At 47.5% G+C, this 25,740-nt stretch overlaps 1 protein-coding gene across 2 annotated transcripts in view; it reads right to left on the bottom strand.

Moving 5' to 3' along the window:
* Nucleotides 1–5,601, bottom strand: part of MTX2 (metaxin 2) — a 71,188-nt gene extending 65,587 nt beyond the window's left edge. Inside the window, exon 1 of one of the 2 annotated variants that reach the window (XM_075933707.1) lies at nucleotides 5,430–5,601. In XM_075933707.1, coding sequence (XP_075789822.1) covers nucleotides 5,430–5,469 — 40 coding nt within the window. In that variant the 5' untranslated portion in view covers nucleotides 5,470–5,601. The remainder of the gene's footprint in view (nucleotides 1–5,429) is intronic. The other variant, XM_075933708.1, reaches the window with a different exon arrangement.
* Between the last annotated feature and the right edge of the window lie 20,139 nt (nucleotides 5,602–25,740).

Raw genomic sequence — 25,740 nt, 5'->3', positions numbered from 1 at the left:
AGCAGTTGCCGGGCGCCACGCTAGGGGGTTGCTGGGATGGGTGAGAGCGGAGCCCACACTGCTCTGGCCCACCTGACCAGCAGAGACCGGCAGCTGGCCACGTGATGCTCCAGACGCTGAGGATGCCTGCCTGGGGGGGTGGGAGGGAGTGCACTGGGATGGGGGGGGGCTCTAAGGGGGACTGGGTCTGATGTAGGGGGGAGTGCACTGGGATGGGGGTATGCTGGGGGTCCTATCTCAGGGGGTGGGGGACACTGGGGGGCCTGACTCAGGGGGAGGGGTGGGTGCAGTCCCAAACTGGACAAAGTGGTGCAATTTTTGCTTAACAATTTTGGCTCCCCCCCCCCCTTTTTTTGGGCTTAACTTTGGTGGGGAGGGGGGTTCACACAAATTAAATTAGCATTTTAGTGGGTCATGGTATCACAAAGTTTGAGAACCCCTGACATAATAGCTGTATTGTATTATAGTAACAATAACATACAGCCAATATTTTATTCACAAACACAAAAACGATGCAAGTACTTGAATGAGAACACTACAGACAAATTGTCATTGCCACATTTGAATGTGTGCTGATCACGACCCAACTGCCTTGACCCTGAGGCAACTTGGCCAATGGATTTTAAACACCACTGGCACTGATGTATATTATTTGAGTCGAAGAACTCCACAGATCTTTGGAACTTTTAAATGTGCTTAAAGCTTTTAAATGTGACACGTTTTCCCCCCGCAAACAAAATAAAACAAACCCTTTCTTCTAGAAGCTCAGAAGGCCAACACTCCCTTGTATTTTATGAATTGAGGGATCACTAATGAATGAATGAAAAAAAATGTAGGATAAGCTCTTTCAATGCATTCATACAGCAGAACTGCACTGAAGCATGTCACTAATAGATTATAAAATTGTTTGCTAAGCTTCAAAACTGAGGGAGCCAAAAAAACCAAACAAAAAAGTTTGAAGCACTACCTTCAGAGGCAGCTTTTATTTTGGGATTGCTAGGCCCCAGAAGTAGACCTCTGTTCTAAGAGATGTTAAAAGTAATGTCCTCCTGCCTTTCCTTGCTCCCACCCAATAGTGCTTAAGCATCTTCTGCCTACCCTGCATCCCCTTCTCTCTCAGCCAGACAGGTCTCTTTTTTGTAAGCCTCCTAAAACGGAAGGCAGGCAAGCAGTTCCTAAAAGGAGAAGAGTAGAATGGAGGGCTACTTAGACCTTGTTATGCTTTTGTGAGCTAGATTAAGGAGCTGGACAGTGAAGTTTGACAAATTCAGATTAGAAATATGGTACAGATTTTTAACAGTAAGTATAATAAACCATTGAAACAACTTCCTTAGGTATGTGGAGGGTTCTCCACCAGTTGAAGTCTTTAATCAAAGCTGATGTGTTTCTAAAAAATGCACTCTAACCCAGCTAGAAGTTAAAAAGAAGAAATTTGGTGAAATGTTATGACCTTGTGAGTTATGCTGGAGATCAGACTAAATCATCATAAGTCTTTTCTGCCCTAAAAAAATCTATGAAACTACTGACTTTATTTGGTGCTGCGTGTTATGCAGCATCTTAACTAAGAGGAGAATTATTCAGCCACCTGCACAACCATAACACCGTATTTTCCACAAATCCCTATCTGAAACTGAAGAACAACTTGCCTAACTTCCAAATTGCCCAAGACATTCTCATTGGGAGTAAAACTAAATATGCAAGCTGTAAAGTCAGTCTTCCATCACAAAAAAAGTTGTTTCCCCACCTAAAGTTTATAAGGGGAGGTGCCAAACATTGTAGTCATTGGTTCACACCTTAACACAGACCCAGAAAAATCACCAAATCATATGCTTCCTGCAAGGCTCATCTTTCTTCCTTATAGTTGGGAAAAAAATTGTAACTGACGAGATGAGGAATCATTGAGGGGAAAAGGGGAATTTATGCTAAATTATCTATAGTTGCTGCCGTTAACCTCAAGGGCAACTACAACATAATGATGGGCACCATTTTGGTATTTCTAGAAATTAAAATAAAACTATTTTCTAGGATCCAGAAAACAGAACGTGAACTTGATATTTTGGTAACAAGTGTCAAGTTGTGTGCACTATGAGAAAATGATGAGGATTCTTTTTAAAAGAAGAAAGTTCACTTCTAAAGAGATGGCCAACTCCCAAACAACGAAGAACCTATTATAGCTCTGGTCCCCTTATAAGATGAAAATCATAGAATCATAGGACTGGAAGGGACCTCAAGAGGTCATCGAATCCAGCCCCCCGTCCTCAAGGCAGGACCAAGCTCCGTCTACACCATCCCTGACAGATGTCTGTCTAACCTGTTCTTAAATATCTCCAGAGAGGGAGAGTCCACCACCTCCCTTGGCAATTTATTCCAAGATTTGACCACACTGACAGTTAGGAATTTTTTCCTAATGTCCAATCTAAACCTCCCTTGCTGCACTTTAAGCCCATTACTCCTTGTCCTGTCCTCGGAAACCAAGAGGAACAAATTTTCTCCTTCCTCCTTGTGACACCCTTTTAGATATTTGAAAACCGCTATCATGTCCCCCCTTAATCTTCTTTTTTCCAAACTAAACAAGCCCAGTTCATGAAGCCTGGCTTCATAGGTCATGTTCTCTAGACCTTTAATCATTCTTGTCGCTCTTCTCTGTACCCTTTCCAATTTCTCCACATCTTTCTTGACATGTGGCGCCCAGAACTGGACACAGTACTCCAGCTGAGGCCTAACTAATGCAGAGTAGAGCGGCAGAATGACTTCATGAGTTTTGCTTACAACACACCTGTTGATACAACCTAGAATCATATTTGCTTTTTTTGCAACAGCATCACACTGTTGACTCATATTCAACTTGTGGTCCACTATGACCCCTAGATCTCTTTCCGCCATGCTCCTTCCTAGACAGTCGCTTCCCATCTTGTATGTATGGAACTGATTGTTCCTTCCTAAGTTGGAGTACTTTGCATTTCTCTTTATTAAACTTTCATCCTGTTTACCTCTGACCATTTCTCTAACTTGCTAAGGTCATTTTGAATTATGTCCCTATCCTCCAAAGAAGTTGCAACCCCACCCAGTTTGGTATCATCTGCAAACTTAATAAGCATACTCTCTATCCCAATATCTACATCATTGATGAAGATATTGAACAGTACAGGTCCCAAAACAGACCCCTGCGGAACTCCACTTGTTATCCCTTTCCAGCAGGATTTAGCACCGTTAACAACAACTCTCTGACTACGGTTATCCAGCCAATTATGCACCCACCTTATCGTGGCCCTATCTAAGTTATATTTGCCTAGTTTATCAATAAGAATATCATGCTAGACCGTATCAAATGCCTTACTAAAGTCTAGGTATATGACATCCACCGCTTCTCCCTTATCCACAAGGCTCGTTATCCTATCAAAGAAAGCTATCAGATTAGTTTGGCATGACTTGTTCTTCACAAACCCATGCTGGCTATTCCCTATCACTTTATTACCTTCCAAGTGTTTGCATACGATTTCCTTAATTACCTGCTCCATTATCTTCCCTGGGACAGATGTTAAACTGACCGGTCTGTAGTTTCCTAGGTTGTTCTTATTCCCCTTTTTATAGATGGGCACAATATTTGCCCTTTTCCAGTCTTCTGGTATCTCCCCTGTCTTCCATGATTTTTCAAAGATCATAGCTAAAGGCTCAGATACCTCCTCTTTCAGCTCCTTGAGTATCCTGGGATGCATTTCATCAGGACCTGGTGACTTGCTGACATCTAACTTTCCTAAGTGATTTTTAACTTGTTCTTTGTGTATCCTATCTTCTAAACTTACCCTCTCTCTGCTTGTATTCACTACGTTAGGCACACCTCCAGACTTCTCGGTGAAGACCGAAACAAAGAAGTCATTGAGCATCTCCGCCATTTCCAAGTTTCCTGTTACTGCTTCTCCCTCCTCACTGAGCAGTGGGCCTACCCTGTCCTTGGTCTTCCTCTTGCTTTTAATGTATTTATAAAAGGTCTTCTTGTTTCCCTTTATGCCTGTAGCTAGTTTGATCTCATTTTGTGCCTTTGCCTTTCTAATCTTGCCCCTGCATTCCCGTGTTACTTGCCTATATTCATCCTTTGTTATTTGTCCTAGTTTCCATTTTTTATATGACTCCTTTTTTATTTTGAGATCATGCAAGATCTCCTTGTTAAGCCAAGCTGGTCTTTTGCCATATTTTCTATCTTTCCAACACAGCGGAATTGTTTGATTTTGGGCCCTTAACAACATCCCTTTGAAATACTTCCAACTCTCCTCAGTTGTTTTTCCCTTCAGTCTTGCTTCCCATGGGACCTTACCAACAAGTTCTCTGAGCTTATCAAAATCTGCCTTCCTGAAATCCATTACCTCAATTGTGTTGGTCTCCCTTCTATCTTTCCTTAAGATCATGAACTCTATTATTTCATGATCACTGTCCCCCATACTGTCTTCCACTTTCAAGTTCTCAACTAGTTCCTCCCTATTTGTTAAAATCAAATCCAGAACAGCTTCTCCTCTGGCAGTTTTTTCAACCTTCTGAAACAGAAAGTTGTCTCCAATGCAGTTCAGAAACTTATTGGATAGCCTGCGCCCCGCTGTGTTAGTTTCCCAACATATGTCTGGATAGTTGAAGTCCCCCATCACCACCAAATCTTGGGCTTTGGATAGTTTTGTTAATTGTTTAAAAAAGGCCTCATCCACCTCTTCCACCTGGCTGGGTGGCCTGTAGTAGACTCCTAGCATGACATCACCCTCATTTTTTACCCCTTTTAGCTGTGTAGAGAGTCTCTGGGTTAAGCTATCTCCTACGTTCATCTCCACATCAGTCCAAGTGTGTACATTTTTAATATACAAGGCAACCCCTCCTCCCTTATTTCCCTGTCTGTCCTTCCTGAGCAAATGAACCTCTACTTCTGATAAGAGGAAAATGCCCTTGCATATTAAAAAAGAAACAAACATCCTTTTGCGGTGGCAGGGAAACAAAAGCACACTAGGCGAGTCAAATCATCCGATGCATGTGTTTCTCTCTGTAAGAGGCCAGTGAGGGGACACACGTTGTTGACAGCAGGCTATTAAAAACTCTGAGGTTTGCCTCGCAACATTTCCAAAGCAGAACGCACAGAGCGGGACGCCGCGCCGCGTGGTATCGTTCCTGCAATAGAGAATCCAGCTCCTTAAACACCATAACAAACCTTCCTCCGACCGCATCATCAACAGCATGGTCACCGCGCAGGTAGCAGGGCCTGGCCCTGCCTACGGGACGCGGCCAGACTGCACGAGAGCCGGGTCTCGCACCCTGCGGCCGGAGTCGGGAACGGGGAGCTGCGCAGGGCCCACTGGCTTTTGCCTCCTGCCCCGCCGCGAGGCCCATCTCGCCCCGAACCCGGCCTGCCTCGTGCCAGCGCCCCCCGCCCCCCAGCGCCTCCTTCCCGCTACCTGCTATTTGAGACACAAACGCCTCCGCCACCAGCGACATGATCCCTGCGGCCGAGCCCGCCCGCACCAGGCGCAGCCGCGGCCCCGCTTGGGCTCGGAACGGGCCCCGCAAGGTTAAGGGCACGCGCAGGAACTAGGAGCCGGCCTGGCAGCGCCGGGGCAAGTGCATCCGGGGCCCGCTCCGCCTCCCGGGCCCGCCCCTCCCGCAGTGCCGCCTGGCCCGGCCCGCGGGCCCCCTCCCCGGAGTGCACCGACACGGCAGCCAGCGCCTGGCCTACCCTGGGTCATCCCCGTATGGTCCGTGCTGGGCATCACCCCACCAGCAGCCCCTGCTGCACAGGCTCCTATGGGCTGGGGATCACTTCCCTCTCCCCCCCCCCCCCCAGCCCCTGCTGCACAGGCTCCTATGGGCTGGGGATCACTTCCCTCTCCCCCCCCCCCCCAGCCCCTGCTGCACTGGCTCCTATGGGCTGGGGATCACTTCCCTCTCCCCCCCCCCAGCCCCTGCTGCACTGGCTCCTATGGGCTGGGGATCACTTCCCTCTCCCCCCCCCCCCCCAGCCCCTGCTGCACTGGCTCCTATGGGCTGGGGATCACTTCCCTCTCCCCCCCCCTCCCCCAGCCCCTGCTGCACTGGCTCCTATGGGCTGGGGATCACTTCCCTCTCCCCCCCCCCAGCCCCTGCTGCACTGGCTCCTATGGGCTGGGGATCACTTCCCTCTCCCCCCCTCCCCCAGCCCCTGCTGCACTGGCTCCTATGGGCTGGGGATCACTTCCCTCTCCCCCCCCCCAGCCTCTGCTGCACTGGCTCCTATGGGCTGGGGATCACTTCCCTCTCCCCCCCCCCCCAGCCCCTGCTGCACTGGCTCCTATGGGCTGGGGATCACTTCCCTCTCCCCCCCCCCCCCAGCCCCTGCTGCACTGGCTCCTATGGGCTGGGGATCACTTCCCTCTCCCCTCCCCCCCCCAGCCCCTGCTGCACTGGCTCCTATGGGCTGGGGATCACTTCCCTCTCCCCCCCCCCCCCAGCCCCTGCTGCACTGGCTCCTATGGGCTGGGGATCACTTCCCTCTCCCCCCCCCCCCAGCCCCTGCTGCACTGGCTCCTTAGGGCTGGGGATCACTTCCCTCTCCCCCCCCCCCAGCCTCTGCTGCACAGGCTCCTATGGGCTGGGGATCACTTCCCTCTCCCCCCCCCTCCAGCCTCTGCTGCACTGGCTCCTATGGGCTGGGGATCACTTCCCTCTCCCCCCCCCCCCAGCCTCTGCTGCACAGGCTCCTATGGGCTGGGGATCACTTCCCTCTCCCCCCCCCTCCAGCCTCTGCTGCACAGGCTCCTATGGGCTGGGGATCACTTCCCTCTCCCCCCCCCCCCCAGCCTCTGCTGCACAGGCTCCTATGGGCTGGGGATCACTTCCCTCTCCCCCCCCCTCCAGCCTCTGCTGCACAGGCTCCTATGGGCTGGGGATCACTTCCCTCTCCCCCCCCCCAGCCTCTGCTGCACAGGCTCCTATGGGCTGGGGATCACTTCCCTCTCCCCCCCCCCCAGCCCCTGCTGCACAGGCTCCTATGGGCTGGGGATCACTTCCCTCTCCCCCCCCCCCGCCCCTGCTGCACTGGCTCCTATGGGCTGGGGATCACTTCCCTCTCCCCCCCCCCCAGCCCCTGCTGCACTGGCTCCTATGGGCTGGGGATCACTTCCCTCTCCCCCCCCCCCAGCCCCTGCTGCACTGGCTCCTATGGGCTGGGGATCACTTCCCTCTCCCCCCCCCCAGCCCCTGCTGCACTGGCTCCTATGGGCTGGGGATCACTTCCCTCTCCCCCCCCCCCCCCCCCCAGCCCCTGCTGCACTGGCTCCTATGGGCTGGGGATCACTTCCCTCTCCCCCCCCCCCCCAGCCCCTGCTGCACTGGCTCCTATGGGCTGGGGATCACTTCCCTCTCCCCCCCCCCAGCCCCTGCTGCACTGGCTCCTATGGGCTGGGGATCACTTCCCTCTCCCCCCCCCCAGCCCCTGCTGCACTGGCTCCTATGGGCTGGGGATCACTTCCCTCTCCCCCCCCCCCCCAGCCCCTGCTGCACTGGCTCCTATGGACTGGGGATCACTTCCCTCTCCCCCCCCCCCCAGCCCCTGCTGCACTGGCTCCTATGGGCTGGGGATCACTTCCCTCTCCCCCCCCCCCCCCCAGCCCCTGCTGCACTGGCTCCTATGGACTGGGGATCACTTCCCTCTCCCCCCCCCCCCCCCAGCCCCTGCTGCACAGGCTCCTATGGGCTGGGGATCACTTCCCTCTCCCCCCCCCCCAGCCCCTGCTGCACTGGCTCCTATGGACTGGGGATCACTTCCCTCTCCCCCCCCCCCAGCCCCTGCTGCACAGGCTCCTATGGGCTGGGGATCACTTCCCTCTCCCCCCCCCCAGCCCCTGCTGCACTGGCTCCTATGGACTGGGGATCACTTCCCTCTTCCCCCCCCCCCAGCCCCTGCTGCACAGGCTCCTATGGACTGGGGATCACTTCCCTCCCCCCCCCCCCCAGCCCCTGCTGCACAGGCTCCTATGGACTGGGGATCACTTCCCTCTCCCCCCCCCCCCCAGCCCCTGCTGCACTGGCTCCTATGGACTGGGGATCACTTCCCTCTTCCCCCCCCCCCCCCAGCCCCTGCTGCACAGGCTCCTATGGACTGGGGATCACTTCCCTCTTCCCCCCCCCCCAGCCCCTGCTGCACTGGCTCCTATGGGCTAGGGATCACTTCCCTCTCCCCCCCCCCCCCAGCCCCTGCTGCACAGGCTCCTATGGACTGGGGATCACTTCCCTCTTCCCCCCCCCCCAGCCCCTGCTGCACTGGCTCCTATGGGCTAGGGATCACTTCCCTCTCCCCCCCCCCCCCCAGCCCCTGCTGCACTGGCTCCTATGGGCTGGGGATCACTTCCCTCCCCCGCCCCTCCCCCAGCCCCTGCTGCACTGGCTCCTATGGGCTGGGGATCACTTCCCTCTCCCCCCCCCAGCCCCTGCTGCACTGGCTCCTATGGGCTGGGGATCACTTCCCTCTCCCCCCCCCCCCCAGCCCCTGCTGCACTGGCTCCTATGGGCTGGGGATCACTTCCCTCCCCCGCCCCTCCCCCAGCCCCTGCTGCACTGGCTCCTATGGGCTGGGGATCACTTCCCTCTCCCCCCCCCCCAGCCCCTGCTGCACTGGCTCCTATGGGCTGGGGATCACTTCCCTCTCCCCCCCCCCCAGCCCCTGCTGCACAGGCTCCTATGGACTGGGGATCACTTCCCTCTCCCCTCCCCCCCAGTCCCTGCTGCACAGGCTCCTATGGGCTGGGGATCAGCTCCCACATACACAACCCCTTCTGCATAGGCTCCTATGGATGGGGGATGAACTCCGCCCCCGCCCCTCCCCACACACACATACACAGCCCCTGCTGCACAGCCTCCTATGGACGGGGATCAGCCCCCTAGTCCCCCCCCCCCACACACACACACAACCCCTGCTGCACAGATTCCTATGGACTGAGGATCAACTCCCTCCCCGTTCCCCCATCACACACACACACAGAGCCCCTGCTGCACAGGCTCCTATGGACGGGATCAACTCCCCCCTCCTCCTCACACACATAGCCCCTGCTGCACAGAGGCTCCCTTGGACTGGGGATCAACTCCCCTTCCCCCACACACATATACAGCCTCCTGGGAACTGGGGATCACCCCTCCCCCACACACAAACCATGTAATCTGCTGCTGGGCAAAGGCTCCCACAGATTGGACAGCAACCTCCCCCTGTTGCCGCCACACTCACATACATATACTACAGCCCCATGCTGCACAGAGGCTTCCATGGGCTGAGGATCAACCCCCTACACCAGGGATGGGGAACCAAAGATCTGGGGGCTAGATGCAGCCCCTGGATTGCCTGGTGCTCCAGCCCCCTCTCCCCATCCACCTACCTGAGGGGCTGGAATACACAAAATCTACTAGTCTGGGGCCCATCAGGCTCTGGTGTGTGAGGAGACTGTGGGTAGTATCTTTCTCATTCTCATTTGGGGGCCACATCCTGAAAAAAGTTTCCTGCCCCTGCCCTACACACTGTACAGGTCCATGCTTGGCAGAGGCTCCCAAAGGCCTGAGGATCAAACCTCTCACACACTGCACCCCTTAGTCCTGTAGTTCTTGGATGTATCTGGATCAAACACAACATACCACATTAAACTGCAATGGCTCCATATATGGGGATCAGTCAATTGTAAGCCTTATTTAGTATGCAGTGTTATCATAGCCATGTTGGTCCCCAGATAGTAGAGAGACAAAGTGGGTGAGGTAATATCTGTGGTGAGACAAGCTTTTGTGCTTCCACAGCTCTTCTTTCAGGCCTGGGAAAATGAAACCCTTCTGTCTAATGGAGTTGGTAGCATGGCAACAAAAAACCCGATTCCAGATCTAAAGGATCCTCTTAACCAGGGGTGAGGAACCTATTTTGGATTGAGGGCTGCTGACCCACAGAAAAATCAGTTGGTGGCCGCACACAAGTGAGAAGCAAACAACCCAAAAAAAACAAATTCTCACTGAGCTGGCCCCCAACTGAGAAGAAAGACACTCCCCATATTCTCCTCATACACGAGAGCCTACGAGGCCCAGGCTAGTAGATTTTGTGTGTTCCAGTCTTGTGGGGGGGATGGCAGGAGAGGCTGGAGTGCTAGCACAGGCTCCTCAATGCCGAGGGGCTGGATCCAGCCCCTGGGCTTTAGGTTCCCCACCCCTTAATCATACAAAACTGAATTGTCATCAGTCCCCACCCAGTAAATTAAACATCACCCCTCAGCAATACCTCTAAGAGGCAATATTTTCCCAATCACAAGCACTTAGTAGTGTGGGTACATCTAGACAGTGGCACTATTTTGGGATACTTCCAGTATCCCAAAACAGCGTTCTCCACATCTTGACAGCGCATCCGTTATTTCGAAATAGCTTTTGAAATAATGGGCATGCTATTCCAATGTCCCTGTAAACCTCGTTCCACAAGAATTAAGGGACGTTTCGGAATAACACTCTATTTCGAAAAATTTCAAAATAAGCTATTTTGAAATACATTCAAAATAAGCTACACAATTTGTGTAGCTAAAATTGCATAGCTTATTTCCAGCTAAGGGTTCGGATGTCATTGACCCAAGAAAAATCAGTTGGGGGTTGCACAAAAGTGAGAAGCAAAATAAAATAAAACCCCTCACCGACGTGGTGCCCTGACTGAGAAGAAGAAAGACATTCCCCATATTCCCCTTGCACACCAGAGCCTAGAGGGACCAAGCCTAGTACATTTTGTGTGCTCCATCTCTGTGGTGGGGCAGCAGAGGGGAATGGTGCACCAGCATGGGCTCCCAGTGCAGAGGGAACCCTGAGCCTCAGGAACTGGATCTAGCAACCCAAGGGTCGCATCCAGCCCCCAGGCCTGAGGTTCCCCACCCCTGCGATAAAAGGTGCTACCTCACCTACCTTGTCTCTCGAATCAGCCTTATGTTGGATAGACATCTCATTGCGTATTCAACATCCTTAGTTGCTCCTACCCTCCCTCTCCATTAGACCATCACCTGTCCAGCCAGCAAGGTGCTGAGGCAGCCGACCACCTCTGATTCCTTCTTGCTTTGTGGTGGTGGGTTCCTCCATGGCGGCACCAAAGCAAACATGGAGAACAGAAAGCTGGAAGAGGGGGTATAAAATATCCACCCAACTGACTTCAGGTCTGGCACCATAGTGGTCCCCAATGGCTGGGAGGAATCACTGCAGAGGAAGCCTTGTTTTGTCTCTGCGGCAGGATGGGTGAGTCACCAGCAAAAGGCTGCTTGATTGTAAAAGTGGAAGGCTGCAGATATGACCTTGCGAATAGTGCATGAACCTTGGTAACCCTCCTCAGTACAGTTAGGAGGAGAAAGGAGTCACAGGAAGAATTCTCTTCCCTTCTCCACTAGCTGCATCATGATGGTCCTCTGGTCCAGTGGAGGATATCCAAAAGGAGTGAAGAATATGCCTTATGCTCTCACCTGCATGTGGCCAAATAAATCATTCCAATTTAAAACAAAAAAACAAAAACAAACAGTAAAGGAATTCACAGAAAATAACAGACTCTCTCAAATATATACTAGATTGTAGTTGTCAAAAAAGCACACAGTGGAAATCCAGGAACTTCACAGTTAGAACTTATTTTCAACAAACATTTGAAAATATAGAAATGCAAAGTTAAGGGCATCAAATTACTTCAACTCTGCCCCTGAACTGAGCCTCGGGGAAATATGAGGGTCTAAGACCTTTTCCATTCATAACACTGCCATATCAAAGATCACAAATGAAAATGCTTTATTCCGGTAGTACAATGGTTGTGCACATTTCAGCCTGAATACAGCCATGCACTATCCACTGAAAAATTCACACTTTTAAAAATCTGAATGATACATACAGCATATTGAAGGTCATCATTCTGCAGCAAAATTTTGTGTTTCACCAGTGATACAAATATCATGTTGGATAGATACGTATAAGTTAATACAGAGCTAGTGAAAACAAGCCTATTTGTCTTGCCTCATCAAAGATAATACTTACAGAATTAGGAGAGGTAGCTGTGTTAGTCTTTTTGAGAAAAAACAACTAGAAGTCCAATGGTACTTTAAAGACTAACATATTTATTAGGACAATGTAGCACTTTAAAGACTAACAAAATGGTTTATTAGATGATGAGCTTTCGTGGGCCAGACCCACTTCCTCAGATCAAATAGTGGAAGAAAGTAGTCACAACCATATATCACTATATTTATTAGGGTATTAGAACATGAGCTTTCATGAGCTACAACTTAGTTCCTCAGATGCTGAAGAAAGAAAGAAAGAAAGAAAGAAAGAAAGAAAGAAAGAAAGAAAGAAAGAAAGAAAGAAAGAAAGAAAGAAAGAAAGAAAGAAAGAAAGAAAGAAAGAAAGAAAGAAAGAAAGATGGGACTGTGAGATCAGTGCTAATTATTTCAGAATGGATGTGCCTTATCTCCAACAGTGGTGAGAAGGTCAGAGTACCTGAATGAGAAATTACCTATTGTCATCCAAGAACCACATCTTTATTTAGACCTTGGGTCAGGGTGTCAAATTTGCATATGAATTCAAGCTCAGCAGTTTCTCTCAGCAGTCTGTTTTTTAAGTTTTTCTGCCTGAGAAGAGCAACTTTTGTTCTTGTATATTTGATTAATTTGAAATAAAAGATATTGATATATTTACTGCCTCCTTCCAATTTTGAAAAAAAAAATCTAAATTGAAATATTGATTGGAAGAAAGTATCTTTTAAAATATCTTCTTTATCAAAAAAATAGCTTTCATTCTTTGAGCAATATCATTCTCTCCTTAGCAAACCTGTATTCAGGAAAAACTCCTATGGATTTCCATTAAATGGAAATATTGCTTGAGAAAGGACTGCAGCTTTATCCTGGAGATAATAACTCTCTCATTGTAGACATAAAAGCACAAAGGGAGCCAAATCAAAATTAGAATCAGTCAAGTAGTATCAAAAACATTGGCCAATAATATAATGGATGAGAATATTTATTATAATTCTGTTTATTATGATTGATTGTTGGTTGGAATATTAACCACACCACAATCCAGTAAGTGGTAGTAAAGTGTATCGTTAGGGGGTGATGACTTTCACTACATAACTTATGATTGATGCAAAATCCTTCAATAGAGTAAATATGGTTGATTTCTGAAATATTACAGGCACTTCAACTCTGCTTCTGGTATAAAAATGAAATACGTATGTGGGTTCCCTGGATCTGGGATGTGCAGTGCAAGTCTTCTTTCCTGATATAGCATATGTATGAAACTTAGATTATAGTTCTGATTTGAGTATAAGATAAGAAAAAAAACCATTTCAGGAGCTGAAATGCACTGTACCACTTGACCAGCACAACGGGACTTTAATAATGCCCAACGAATTCCCCTGTGCCAGCCAACTCGGGCTTGCAGGACTGTTTCATTGCTGTGTAGACTTCTGCACTTGGGCTGGACCCTCTCATCCCAACGGGTCCTAGAACCTCAACTCCAGCCCAAGCCCAGAAGTCTACACAGCCATGAAACAGCCCAACAGCCAAGCAACCATGAATCCAAGTCATCTGGCCGAATCCAGCCATGGGTTTTTCTTTGCTGTGTAGACAAAACCCTAAGGCAGGGGTGAGGAATCGTAGGCCCAGGGGCTGGATGTGGCCTGCAGTTTACCTGGTCTAGCCCCCAAAGCTTATGCCCCCACCCCTGCACTGAGGAGCCTGTGCAGTGCTACAGCCCGCCTGCTGCCCCACCATGGGGTTGGAGCACACAAAATCTACTAGGCTGGGCCCCCCTAGGCTCTGGTGTGAAAGGGGAATGTGAGAAGTGTCTTTCTGCTTCTCAGTCAGGTGCCACATCAGTGAGGGGAGAAGTGCAACCTTGTTAGAAAAAGTTGGAAAGTCCTAGAGTGAAAATTTAGGATCAGCTTCTTCCTCTCATGGGTGTGCAGCTTCTGGAAACTTCCCTGGGAGCCATGCAAACATTCCCAAGGGAGGATCTGATACTGGGTAAGAACTGTAAAGCATGGGCCCAGGCTTGAATTTGGGCTGATTTGATCTCTTTGCACCTTCTCTCCATGTACACACAGGTCCATGATGTACCCAGCGCTGGACACACGTTCAATGATCTTTTCCGGTGTGAATCATAATCCTGTTGCTGAAACTTCAGGAATGCCAAACCAGCAGCTCAGTAGCGACAATCCTCATTTTCACAGTCTTTATAGTCATAATTCAGACTGCTGAAGTGAGGATAACAGGTGGAAAGTTCCATTCTGGTATTTGTACTGCATATCTCACCATGCTGCAAAATCTTGAAGCAGCCTGTCAATTTGGATGTGGGGCAGTTGGTCACATTTTTACCGTTAGAAGGAGTTAAACAAGTCTGCTTATTCCCGAAAGATGCTATCTGAAAATGTAAGGAGCTACTACTGGGTGTGGTTGCTGGACAAGACTGGTTAACATTAAAGAGGATGTATTAGCACCTTGTGATGTGGTCTAAAAATTTTTTTTTAAAAGCTGGACTAAGAGCAAAACTGTCCTGGCTGTCAAAATATTCATTATTGCCTCCCCCGAATGCAGGGAATTGTAGGGTATCATGGATGGCCCTGCTGTCATGGATTTATTTTCTGCACTAAAAGAGATGTGCTGTGGTTAACTGAGGGCTGACTGCCAGTGAGAGACAGTAGCTGAGGGAAGTGGGTCTGGGTTGATTTGATCTCATGGTCATTTCAACCCGCAAGAAGCAATCCTTATTTCATAGACCCCTTAAGTTTAAGTTTAGTTTGAGGATAGCCTTTTATTTGTGCTTGTAAGGAATGGACTACTCTTTTAAGGGACACTTACTTTTCTGTTTTAGAGCTAAACTCTGAACAAAGTTGCATAAGCTCCACCTAGACTTGTTGAATCTCTCCCCCTCCCTGTCTAGTTTGTCACACTCCTATTAAGATCTGTGTAGATGTACCCCTAATGTGGTTGGGGGGGGGGGGAAGAAATACCAAATTTGCAAAACAAATAATTTGCAAAATGTGTCATAGGTGAGATGTATTAATTAGTAAAGCTAGGCCTGACCTGGAAAAGCGATGAGCATGAAAATATAGGAACAACAGGAATAAAAGACAGCATTAAATTACATGTATGCTGATTACAGGACAGAATAAAGCAGATAAGAGTCTTGTCAGATGCTGTAGAGAATGAGGCTATGTTAGGGCCGCTCATTCCCAGTGGTGCAATGTGATCCATTTGGGATGAGGCAGGTTGCCTTCACCTCCACCAGCATCCAATCCAGGGTTTAATAAGTTCTCCCTGCAGCTTGCACAGGTTTTGTATGTGCAGTGGGGCAGGGCTGTTGGTGCCCAAAGCAGTTCCTCACCTGTTTCTTCACCAGGTAGGGGTTGTATACCCCATTACAGGTATTATTTTGAGTATTGTATGTACCTCCATTCACCTGTTTTATATTATACTAGCTGCATATAAAATCAAAGGAGACAGTTGCGGGAGGAGCAAGCAGGAAATGAACTAAAACGAAGAGAAGATACGTCCAGGGAGAATATGAAAGGCCCTTAAAGGAACAAATGCCTGAGCTAGCCTTTACAAAATCCAGACCTTCCTAGCAAGTCCAGCCACTCTTTCCAAGCCAAGAATCTACAATCAAAATAACACTAAGCTGTAAAAAAAACTCCATCATAGAGGAAAAGGAAGGGGAGCAGACAGCAGCTTCTTGAGAGATATTGAGAGAGACAGAGCAAGCAGCAAGGCTGTAGAGTTAAGGCAAGAACTTGGTGGGATGTGCCTGAGACAGCTGGGTTCACTTAAGCTTTGAGAGAGAATGATAAGGTGCAGACAAGCCCAGGCATGCAGGCTCACTGTGGGTTTAAAACTTTTGTGTGGGTTGCTGTGTACCTTTGGAATACATTGGCTTGAAAGAAATTGTTTGGAATCCCTTTAATCAAACACCATTGCATCATCATGGTTGGAAACAGGGAGGGCTGCTACCCTGCCATCCCATCTAAATTGTCGAGCCCCAGGTTTCCACCCTGACAGATGTGAAGGCAGCTCAAAGTTAGCTGTCCAGGCAAAGGTTAGTGCCATGGTCAGAACTCGTCAGGCTTCCAAGTGAAGCTCATGACACAAGTCAGAGCCAAAGCCAATGCCAGGAACAGAGCCAGTCATGACCACTCACTAAGAATCAACATTGTTACTTAAACGTTTCCTGACACTCTGCATGGGTTTATATGGCACCAAGGGGCCAAGAGGAGTCGCTAATGGTGGCTGCCAATCAGGTCTTGCAGGTGGGACTTTCCATAGTGTATAGTCACATATGCGTTATAGGTTATAGCTGATACTAATAATGGCATAGAGCTACCTGCTGTCTAGCAGCTCTAGTGACCAAGGTTTGAGTTAGGGTTGTAAAATTGTAATTATTTGGCTAATTGAATATTCAATGCAATTTGTGGGGAGCCTGGGGCCAGTGGGGGACTTAAGGAGTCCCCTGCTGGCCCCATGATACCCGCCGAGGCGCGGTCACTCTGAGTCACCAGCTGAGCCCAGGCTCCATGCAGTGTTGCCACTTTGAAACACCATGGGAAGCCCAGCATCAGGCTCCACACACTGTTTCAAAGTGGCAGCACCGCATGGAGCCCACGCCTGTCACCTGCCTGTCACCTGCTCTTCTTCCCCCCTTTGCTGCCTCTTTCCGAAAAAGGCAGCAAGGAGGAGAGGGATGAAAGCAACTAGTCGTTCACATCCCTAGTTTGAGTCCTGCTGCTCTTTACACAACAGTAGCTTTTGTTAAATGTGGACACTATTCCACTAGAGTTCATACTGGCACCAGCTTCTCACATAGGTCTATGAATGCCCGTCAAATGAAAATGGCTATTAATCACTACCAGTGCTGCTGGATTTGAGCCAATGACCCAGAAGTTAAAAGCTCCATATCTCAGTAACAATCAGTTCCATGTTCCAGTTAACTTCTCATAACAAATTCTAAGTAATAAACTTGTGGGCCTTTCTTTTAAACTATACATTTTTGGGAAGAAATTATTTAGTTATTAATGCCTTATTACATTAATTCTAGTTATTCTCTTAATATTAGGAGTAAATATTTATACTATGGTAGCTCCCAGAGGCTGTTTAGATCAGGGACCTCTTGTGCTAAGCGCTTACAAACACAGGAAATCCCACTCCTAGGGAACTTGTATATGCCGACAAAGGGCAGGAAATGAAGATACAACATACAAGCAAACCATATAGTGAAGAACTGATACTGCTTTGTTGGCTACACACCTAATATTCCTTTTTAATCGGGATGATTGAAAAGGTGTTCCTAAAAAAGTGGTTGAAAACAGCTCTAGTCACATCTTCACCTCAGAGGTGTCCTGGATTCCTGTTAGTCTAATTTTTACCTGTGAGTATAGCTTGGAGATAGTATAGCCAGGGAGACAGTGATCTCCCTGTAACAATGGACACCAGATATTATGGGGATTGTTAGATCTAACAAAAAAAATATAAGCATGCATTTATCACCATGCAGACACATCTGCAGGTTGGACCTCTCTGGTCCAGCATCATCAGGACCTGACCAGTCCTGAAGAAGAGAATTTGTCAGACCAGGGAAAGTTTTCAGCAGGCAACCCTGCCTCGCCCTCCACCCCAACCTGGCTGGGCTGTTTGCCCAGCTACTGCTGGCTCCCTGGACAGCACAGGCTCCGGCTCCGGCTCCTGCTGTGGGACTCTGGTCCTGTGCAGCCATGAGCAGCCTCCAAGCTAGGGCTCCAACCCTGGCCCTGCACAGCCTCAGCCCTGGCCCAGCACAACTGGGGAAAGCCGCTGGGCTTCAGACTCACGCAGTCTGGGGAAACTGTGGGGCTCCGTCCCTGTCCCCACGCAGCCTGGGGAAGCCGTGGGCTCCAGCCCTGTGCTCCTAGGGGCTACTGGAAGGCTCCAGCCCTGGTCCCATGCTGCTCCAGCTGGGCTGCTGACTCTGATTTCCCAGCCAGCTGGCCCCTGCCATTAGGCTCCCGGGCTATCTGCTCCAGGAACTTCCATGGTTCTGCCAGACCACAGATGCTGCCAGACCAGAGAGTCCCAGATTTTGGAGGTACAACCTGTAGTTTGGATGCCTGCCTGGTCCTCCCTTCAGCAATCTGTGGTCAGTAATATTGACCAACAGCTTCTTTAAAAATACGTTTTTATGTAACTGTTGGAACAAATCATTAGGGATATATTGATTTTAAAACAAGCAGCCATCTAAAGAGAAGCATAAGATTAACTAACTACAAGCTAAGTTAGATAGGCTTTCCTCTTCAAATACAGCAACAGCAGCAAACCAACTCAGATTATTTTAAAAAGCAAAGCTCCTCTTGTGACCTAACCTAGTCACCACTGCCACGATGCCCTGCTCTTCTTCGAGCTGTCCTGAATACCTTTTTGTGAGGGTGTCTGGGTTTCTTTACATGGGAAAATTGACCATAGCAGAATAAACTATTCCTCAGTTGGCCACTCTGTTCCAGAATAAAAGTGATTCTTCTTTGAAAATAAATTGATTGTTCTGGAATAAAATGTTTCCAGAATAATGTGTCCACATGGGTAAGTATTCCAGCATAGCTATAGTAGAATAGCTTATTTCTCTATAGCTATGCCAAACAATTTCCCCATGGAGACAAGCCCTTATTCTCTCCAGTATAAAATCCCTCCTCAACTCTTAGCACAATTAAATCCATTACCATGTTGCTCAACAGTTTTCTTTTTTTTTTTAGGACACAGCTATGAACCCCTCCTAGTGCCTCAGGGAGGTTTTCCACTGTTGGTCAGAGTATCCTATTGAGCCGATGCAGAAAGATGCCCCTGTGGTTGCTGTTGCATTGTTCGATGGTTGGACACATTCAGTCAGTTTGTCTTCTCAGGAAAAAATAATGTTTTACTGTTAAAAAGCAAACTGTAAAATAAGCTCACATAAGCTATCTTGCCATAAAATCCCAATGAAGACAAGTTATTTTTAATGGTGAATACATAGTAATGGTCAAGACTATATTCCCTGTTGGTAGTTGACCTTACCTAGTTTTCTTCATGGTAAAATTACAGACCCTTGTCTGAGTTAAGATTTTACGGTGAGATAGCAAATGCATGTTTGTTATCTCATGGTTAAAACACAATAACAACAAAAACAACCAACTAAACCACCACACTTTTTCTGCCAGCGAATACAATCCTTCAATGAATTGTGATCACTGGCCTGGTGGTTGTGTCTCCCCCATGAGTGATGGAGTTGAAACTGAGGACGTGGGGGACCTTACTCCATATTGTTAGCTCGGCATAATCTGCCAGGTCCACACTACAGGGGACAGTCAGTTTAAGGTACGCAATTCCAGCTATGTAAAAACGTAGCTGGAATCGATGTACCTTAAGCCAAACTTCGGCGCCATCATCACAGCAAGAGGTCAACAGGAGAAACACTCCCATCAACTTCCCTTACTCCTTGAGAGGAGTAAGAGTTTCTCAATCAACAGGGGCACCCTCAGGGTATGTCTAGACTACATGCCTCTGTCGCCAGAGGCATGTAAATTAGACTACCCAACACGGTCAATGAAGCCGGGATTAAAATATCCCCGGCTTCATTAAAATAACAATGGCCGCCATGCTGTGCCGGCTCAGCTCATCGTCAGCACACCGTGGCAGTCAAGATGCGGATCGGTCGACAGGGAACACCTTTGTCGACCACTCCTGTAAACCTCGTTTCACGAGGCATAAGGGAGTGGTCGACAAAGGCGTTCCCTGTCAACTGATCCACATCTTGACTGCCGCGCTGTGCCGATGATCAGCTGAGCCGGCGCAGCGTGGTGGCCATTTTTATTTTAATGAAGCTGGGGATATTTAAATCCCGATTTCATTGACTATGTCGGGTAGTCTAATTTACATGCCTCTGGTGACAGAGGCATGTAGTCTAGACATACCCTCAATGTCTGATTTAGCAGGTCTTTATTAGATCTACTAATTTGAACTCTGGAAGATTGACTGCCACAGCGTCAATATTCTGGGAAGTGAAGACATGGCCTTAGACATCAAGTGTTATGGCCGGTGTCATCCCTGAGCACAGCCTTTTCTGTGGCACAGTGTGGCAATGCAGACCCCCATCCCTTCCTCTCCCTCTTAAGTCTAGCAATGATTTACTCACAGACCAGTGTATTTAGATGGCTATTCTCCTTTGGTGGGGCTTAATCATTAACTCTTGTATTGAGGCCAAAACTCTTTGAGTCCACAATGTCAAACACTTCTCCTAGGATCAAGAATCCCACAGGCCTGATCCTGGGCTTTGCTAATTCAGACCAGCTACATACTTAAACCAACTTCTTCTAACTGTCCTCTTTTTTCATTCTTTCCAGACCAGTAATGGAAAAAATCAGCAGCTTTACTCCTGTTAGTGTCTCTCCCTGTACATTGCCTTCCTTCCCAGGGTTCTTCCAGGTTGTCTGGGAAAGAAGGGAACCTCAGCCTGCAGTTTTGGTTATAGGCCCTTAAAAATAGTACTGTGGATTTTTCCTGAATACCAATGTCCTGGAACCACTTCCTGTTTCCTCTCATGTATCTCACACTCCTGGAACCTTAGAGGGCCGTGCCCTAGCCATAGAATAAAGATAGACTGACCGTCACATTTTTTTTACATAGTTCACAATACACAGTTAATGCAGAGATACTTAAGTATTGTCAGAAATGTTCACTCTGTGTCCTTTAAGGTTGTCACATAGGAGAGATCCATCTTACCCCACTTGTAGCAGTAACGGGAATCTGTGGAGTCCTGAAGTTTCATATAAATGTGATATCCAGATATACATGTCTTTTTCATCAAGCCTAGACACTATGATCCTGAAAGATTCCAAAATGCCTTTGAAGATCTGGATCTGTTTGTTTTAGCTTTCCCAGGTGGGACTGAAAGCAAACGCACTCTCAACCCATGTCAAAGAGAAGGTAAGGCTGATAGGCATGGAAAAACATTCAGAGGCCTGGGCCAGAACGGTGAGTGCACTTTCTGTTAGTGTATGTCTGATCTTTAACAGTATAGTTCTCAGTCTCTGAAGCTATGACTACATTACGGATACCCGAGGTATGCCGGAAAAACTCCGCCGCGTCCTGGGAATGTGTCTGCTCTTCCAACATTTTTTGTGGAAGAGCAGTCGTGCACTTTCGGAAGCCCTATAAACTCATTTCATGAGGAAGAAGGGCTCTTCCAAAAGAGAAGGGTTTTCTGAAATTTGGCCCAGTGTGGATGGGCCAAAATTCGGAAAAGCCTCTTCCGAAAAAACAATCAGAAAAAGGTATGCAAATCGCAGAGCATAGTTAGAGTACCTTTTTCTGAAAAAGAAGTGTAGTGTAGACATAGCCTGAGGCAAGCTGGAATCATCACTGCTCTTGGATCCCAAGAGCCACTAGTAATACATAATACATTTCTTTCATTTATGGGTAGGCCCACAACTATGATGGTTCTTTTTCATGCGGACTTCACCACACCAAATCACACCTATGCAATCTCATGGCTAGAAAACTGAACCATATTCTGCTTAGGGCAACACTTGAAATCCAGCTGGAAGATCCAGCTAGCTCCATCTCCTACATTTGGTATGATATTCTAACTTAAGCATATGACAATTGTACTATATTTTCTACACTGGCCATCTAGCCATATCCAACTAAAATTAGAGATCTTGATCAAAATTATAAAGCCTTACATGGTCTTGCACTTAGCACTCAGGGGTGCTAGAACAATTTGTATAGTGGAAGTGCTGAAAGCCATTGATCCAAATTGTAAACCCTGGATATGATGGAAAGCACTTAAAGCAAGAGGGGGAGGAATCAACTCCGGTACCCTAGCTCCAATACCTGGGGTTATGTGACAGACCAGGCTGAGTCTGGCCACAGCTGAGGGCGTCCGCTCAGGGCAAATTGCTCAAAACTTGGGGCTCCTTACAGTCCCAGATTGGAGACCTTCCAGACAGGTCACAAATCAGTTACACCAAATGCTTCAGGTGCCAATCTGGCCAGCCAGAAGCCACACGAGCAAAACCCCTCTGAAACCCCAGCTTTTCCTGTGCACCAATCAGCCCCGAATGGGTTCTTCCAGTCCCAAGAAACCAGCCACAGGTCCCAATCAATTTACACTCTGGATCTTACCCACAAGACCACGCTGAGCCAGTCCTTTAGAATCTACAATCTAAAGGTTTATTACTAAAAGAAAGAAAAGCATGAAAATAAGGTTGTTAAGGAGAATACATTACATGCATCGAATCACCCAGTTCTTGATACAGGCTCTTAGCAGAGATGTTATAAACTGCTATCTTAAAAGTCTCTGGTGTAATCCTTTGTCAGGATGGGTCCACGGTTCTTTCCGGTTCCTTGTTCCCTGCAAGGCTGCACCTGGGATCAAGAGCTGAACTGAAGACCAGATGGAGGTTGCCACATGGCACTTATATACCCCTCTTGGCATCCTCCTAGCCAGAGCAGGTCACATGGTTGAATGACCTATCTCTGTTTACATGCTGGTAGCCATTATGCCCCGGCTGGTTTGCAGGTATCAGTCACATTCCTCAGGTGTGTATTGGCACCTAGAGTATGTCTAGACTACATCCCTCTGTTGCCAGAGAGATGTAAATTAGACATACTGACATTGCAAATGAAGCAGGAATTTAAATCTCCCGTGCTTCATTTGAATAAAAATGGCCACTGCATTTTGCTGAGTCAGCAGTTTGTTGGCAAAAAGTAGCTGTCAAGACAGGGATCAGGCAACAAAGAAAGCCTTTGTCAGCCGATCCCTTATGCCTCGTAAAACGAGGTTTACAGGATTGAGCGACAAAGGCTTTCTTTGTTGCCCGATCCCTGTCTTGACAGCTGCTTTTTGCTGACAAACTGCTGACTCGGCAAAACGCGGTGGCCATTTTTATTCAAATGAAGTGCAGGAGATTTAAATCCCCGCTTCATTTTCAATGTCAGTATGTCCAATTTACATCCCTCTGCTGACAGAGGGATGTAGCCTAGACATACCCTTAGAGATTCATTGTCTCCTTGCTAATTAGCATAGCCAGTGGCTGAACATTCTTTGCCCATTGCTCTGTCTCAGACAGAGAATCTTCCAGCATCAACGCAGAGTACATATTTATAACTCCACATACAGATATTATACAAGTACATGAATAGCATATACAGAATTAGTAGAACATAAGCTTCCATTCAACATCTCACATGACCCCCTTTGTACAGACTTTTGGGGCAAACACTCCTCCATGCAACAGTGATCTTTAGAATCCAATAATGTGACAGGTTATATCAGAGATGTCTTCTGTCCTGGGAAGACCTATTGAGGTCTTGCAACTAAACAATTTGGCATCAGCAGTGGGATGTTCGTAGTGGTTGCCCCATGCATTAAGGATATACTTCCTCTGGGATGCAAGACCAGATCTGAAAGCTTCAGAATGCAATATAATGGATGTTTGCTCTGCCAAGTTTTTTAGTGTAGTTCTGAACAGATTTTTTTTTTTTTTTTTAGGAGCAAAGATATATGGATTTTATAGAAAGCCTTTTTAAATTACATTTTGTGCATTTTATAATGAGCTTTTAATTTGAGGCATGCATGTGATAAAGAGAAAGTCCTTATTTATAAATCAATGAATAGACGAATGCATAGATTTTTTTTTTTAAATCCCATACTCATATTCACCACAGAATTTAATAGTAAAGATTACCAGAAACTGAAATTGCATCCATTATATGAACAGTACTTGGGCAAAATCCAATCTTTGCTAGTCATTAAAAAATGTATAGTTAGTGGGGTTTGTATCATCTATTTTCAAATACCACTCTAGACTTTATTGTGTTTAATCCAGTTTACTTGTTAAAAGAATGTAAAAAAGGACATTAAGAATGTAAATTTATTAAAGCAAGGCAATTAAGATGAAGAATAATGGATATAAAGCCTTAACTCTCAGGTTTCACTGATGCGGTAATATAACAAAAATCGTATTACAAGAATACAGTCATTTTTATAAAGGATATATAAACAAAGTGCACCATTTTTCCCTCATAAAACAATGGTCCTGATCCAGAAGACACATACTGTACACATCAGTAACTTTATACACCCACAGCTGCATTGAACCATTAATAAAAACAATAACTGCTGAAATTATAAATCACTCTCCTGCAATGAGGTCCAACTGCAGGGGCCTACACTGTAATAGAAAAGCTATTCTTCTGATAAACACTTTGGTAAAAATGCACTGTTTATGCCACTGTAGCTAGGGTGCATCAATGGTTTCCATTTTAAACCTATATTTTCTGGACTTTATAACTTGCTGTAAAAAACTGCTCTATGCTGATGTGTAGTATCAAATATATCTTTTTGGTGAATAGTAGCAGTAACTCTAATGATGATGCTTCAGGCTGATATTTTTGTTTGTTTATTTAGTTTTAATTGCTACTTTGCAAGCCATTAATTGCCAGTGGCTGTTACCGTTGTGTGTTTTAGGAAACAAAAACACAAATACAACATAAGCAAAGGAGTTTCATTGTGAAGCTAGTTTGCGTCAATATATACTTATTTTGTTTAACATAAAAGGCCACGGCTACTCTAGTGAGCTTATTACAGCACAGCTGTACTGATGCAGCTGTGTAAGATCACTTGTATAGCTGCTCTATGCCGGTGGGAGAGAAATATCACAATAAAACCATATCAATGCACAGTGTAGTTACATCAGTGGGAGATGCCACTCCACCAACATGATGCCGTGGACACTGTCAGTGTTATATTATTTAGGGATGTGTGATTTCTTCACACCTCTGAACAACATACGTTTTGCCAAGATAAGTGGTAGTGTAGATTAGAAGCCTAATCCTGCATCCCATGTTCACACAAAACTGCCCAGACTGCACATTATCTGAGATTACAAGTCTATATATTGACAAAACACATATATCAAAGATGATCAAAACTTTGTGCAATTGAGGGCAACTAGGACAGCAACTAATTTGCTTAAAATAAGGTAGATATTTAATAGTAATACAGTAAAACTCCAATTGTCCTGCATCCAGTGATCTGGCACTCTCGATAGTCAGGCACCAACTGGAACCCGGAAGTGCTCCGGCCAGCCGGACAATTGGAGCTGCTCCACACCACTTCCCCAAGTCTGCTGCTGCCGCTGCTAAAACTGACCAGTGGCGGACTTGGGGAAGAGGCGCAGAATAGAGCAGCTGGGGTGCTGCCCGCTTGGTCCCGCAGCACCGCCCCTCACCCCCCTGCTCGGCATCTGGCAGCATCCCAGCTGCTCTGCTCTGTGCCACTGCTGAAACTGACGAGCAGTGGACTTGGGGAAGCTGCGGAGCAGAGCAGCTGGGATGTTGCCGGGCACCGAACAGGAGGGTGCGGGGCAGTGGGAGGGTACCAACAGGGCAGCACCCCAGCTGTTCTGCCCCGCCGCTTCTCCAAGTCGCTGCTTCCACTTGCAGCCCCAGCTGGCCTGTCACCGGCAGCTGCGCGGGACTTCCCACGCCATCCCCACCTCCCACCCCCTTCATAGCCCCCCTTCCGGAGTACCTCCTGATACTCTGGCATATCCGATAATCCAGCACCCCCTGGGTCCCAAAGGTGCCGTATTATCAGAAGTTTACTGTAGTAATTTGCACATGTCTAGCAGTCTCATTCATGTCTAGCAGTCTCAGTGGTATTATTATCTCCATCTTTCAGATGCCCTAGGACCTAGAAAAATTGGAT

Source organism: Pelodiscus sinensis, chromosome 7 (assembly GCF_049634645.1).
Source record: "Pelodiscus sinensis isolate JC-2024 chromosome 7, ASM4963464v1, whole genome shotgun sequence".
Classification (NCBI taxonomy): Eukaryota; Metazoa; Chordata; order Testudines; family Trionychidae; genus Pelodiscus; species Pelodiscus sinensis.
This window is presented reverse-complemented; position numbering and strand designations above follow the sequence as displayed.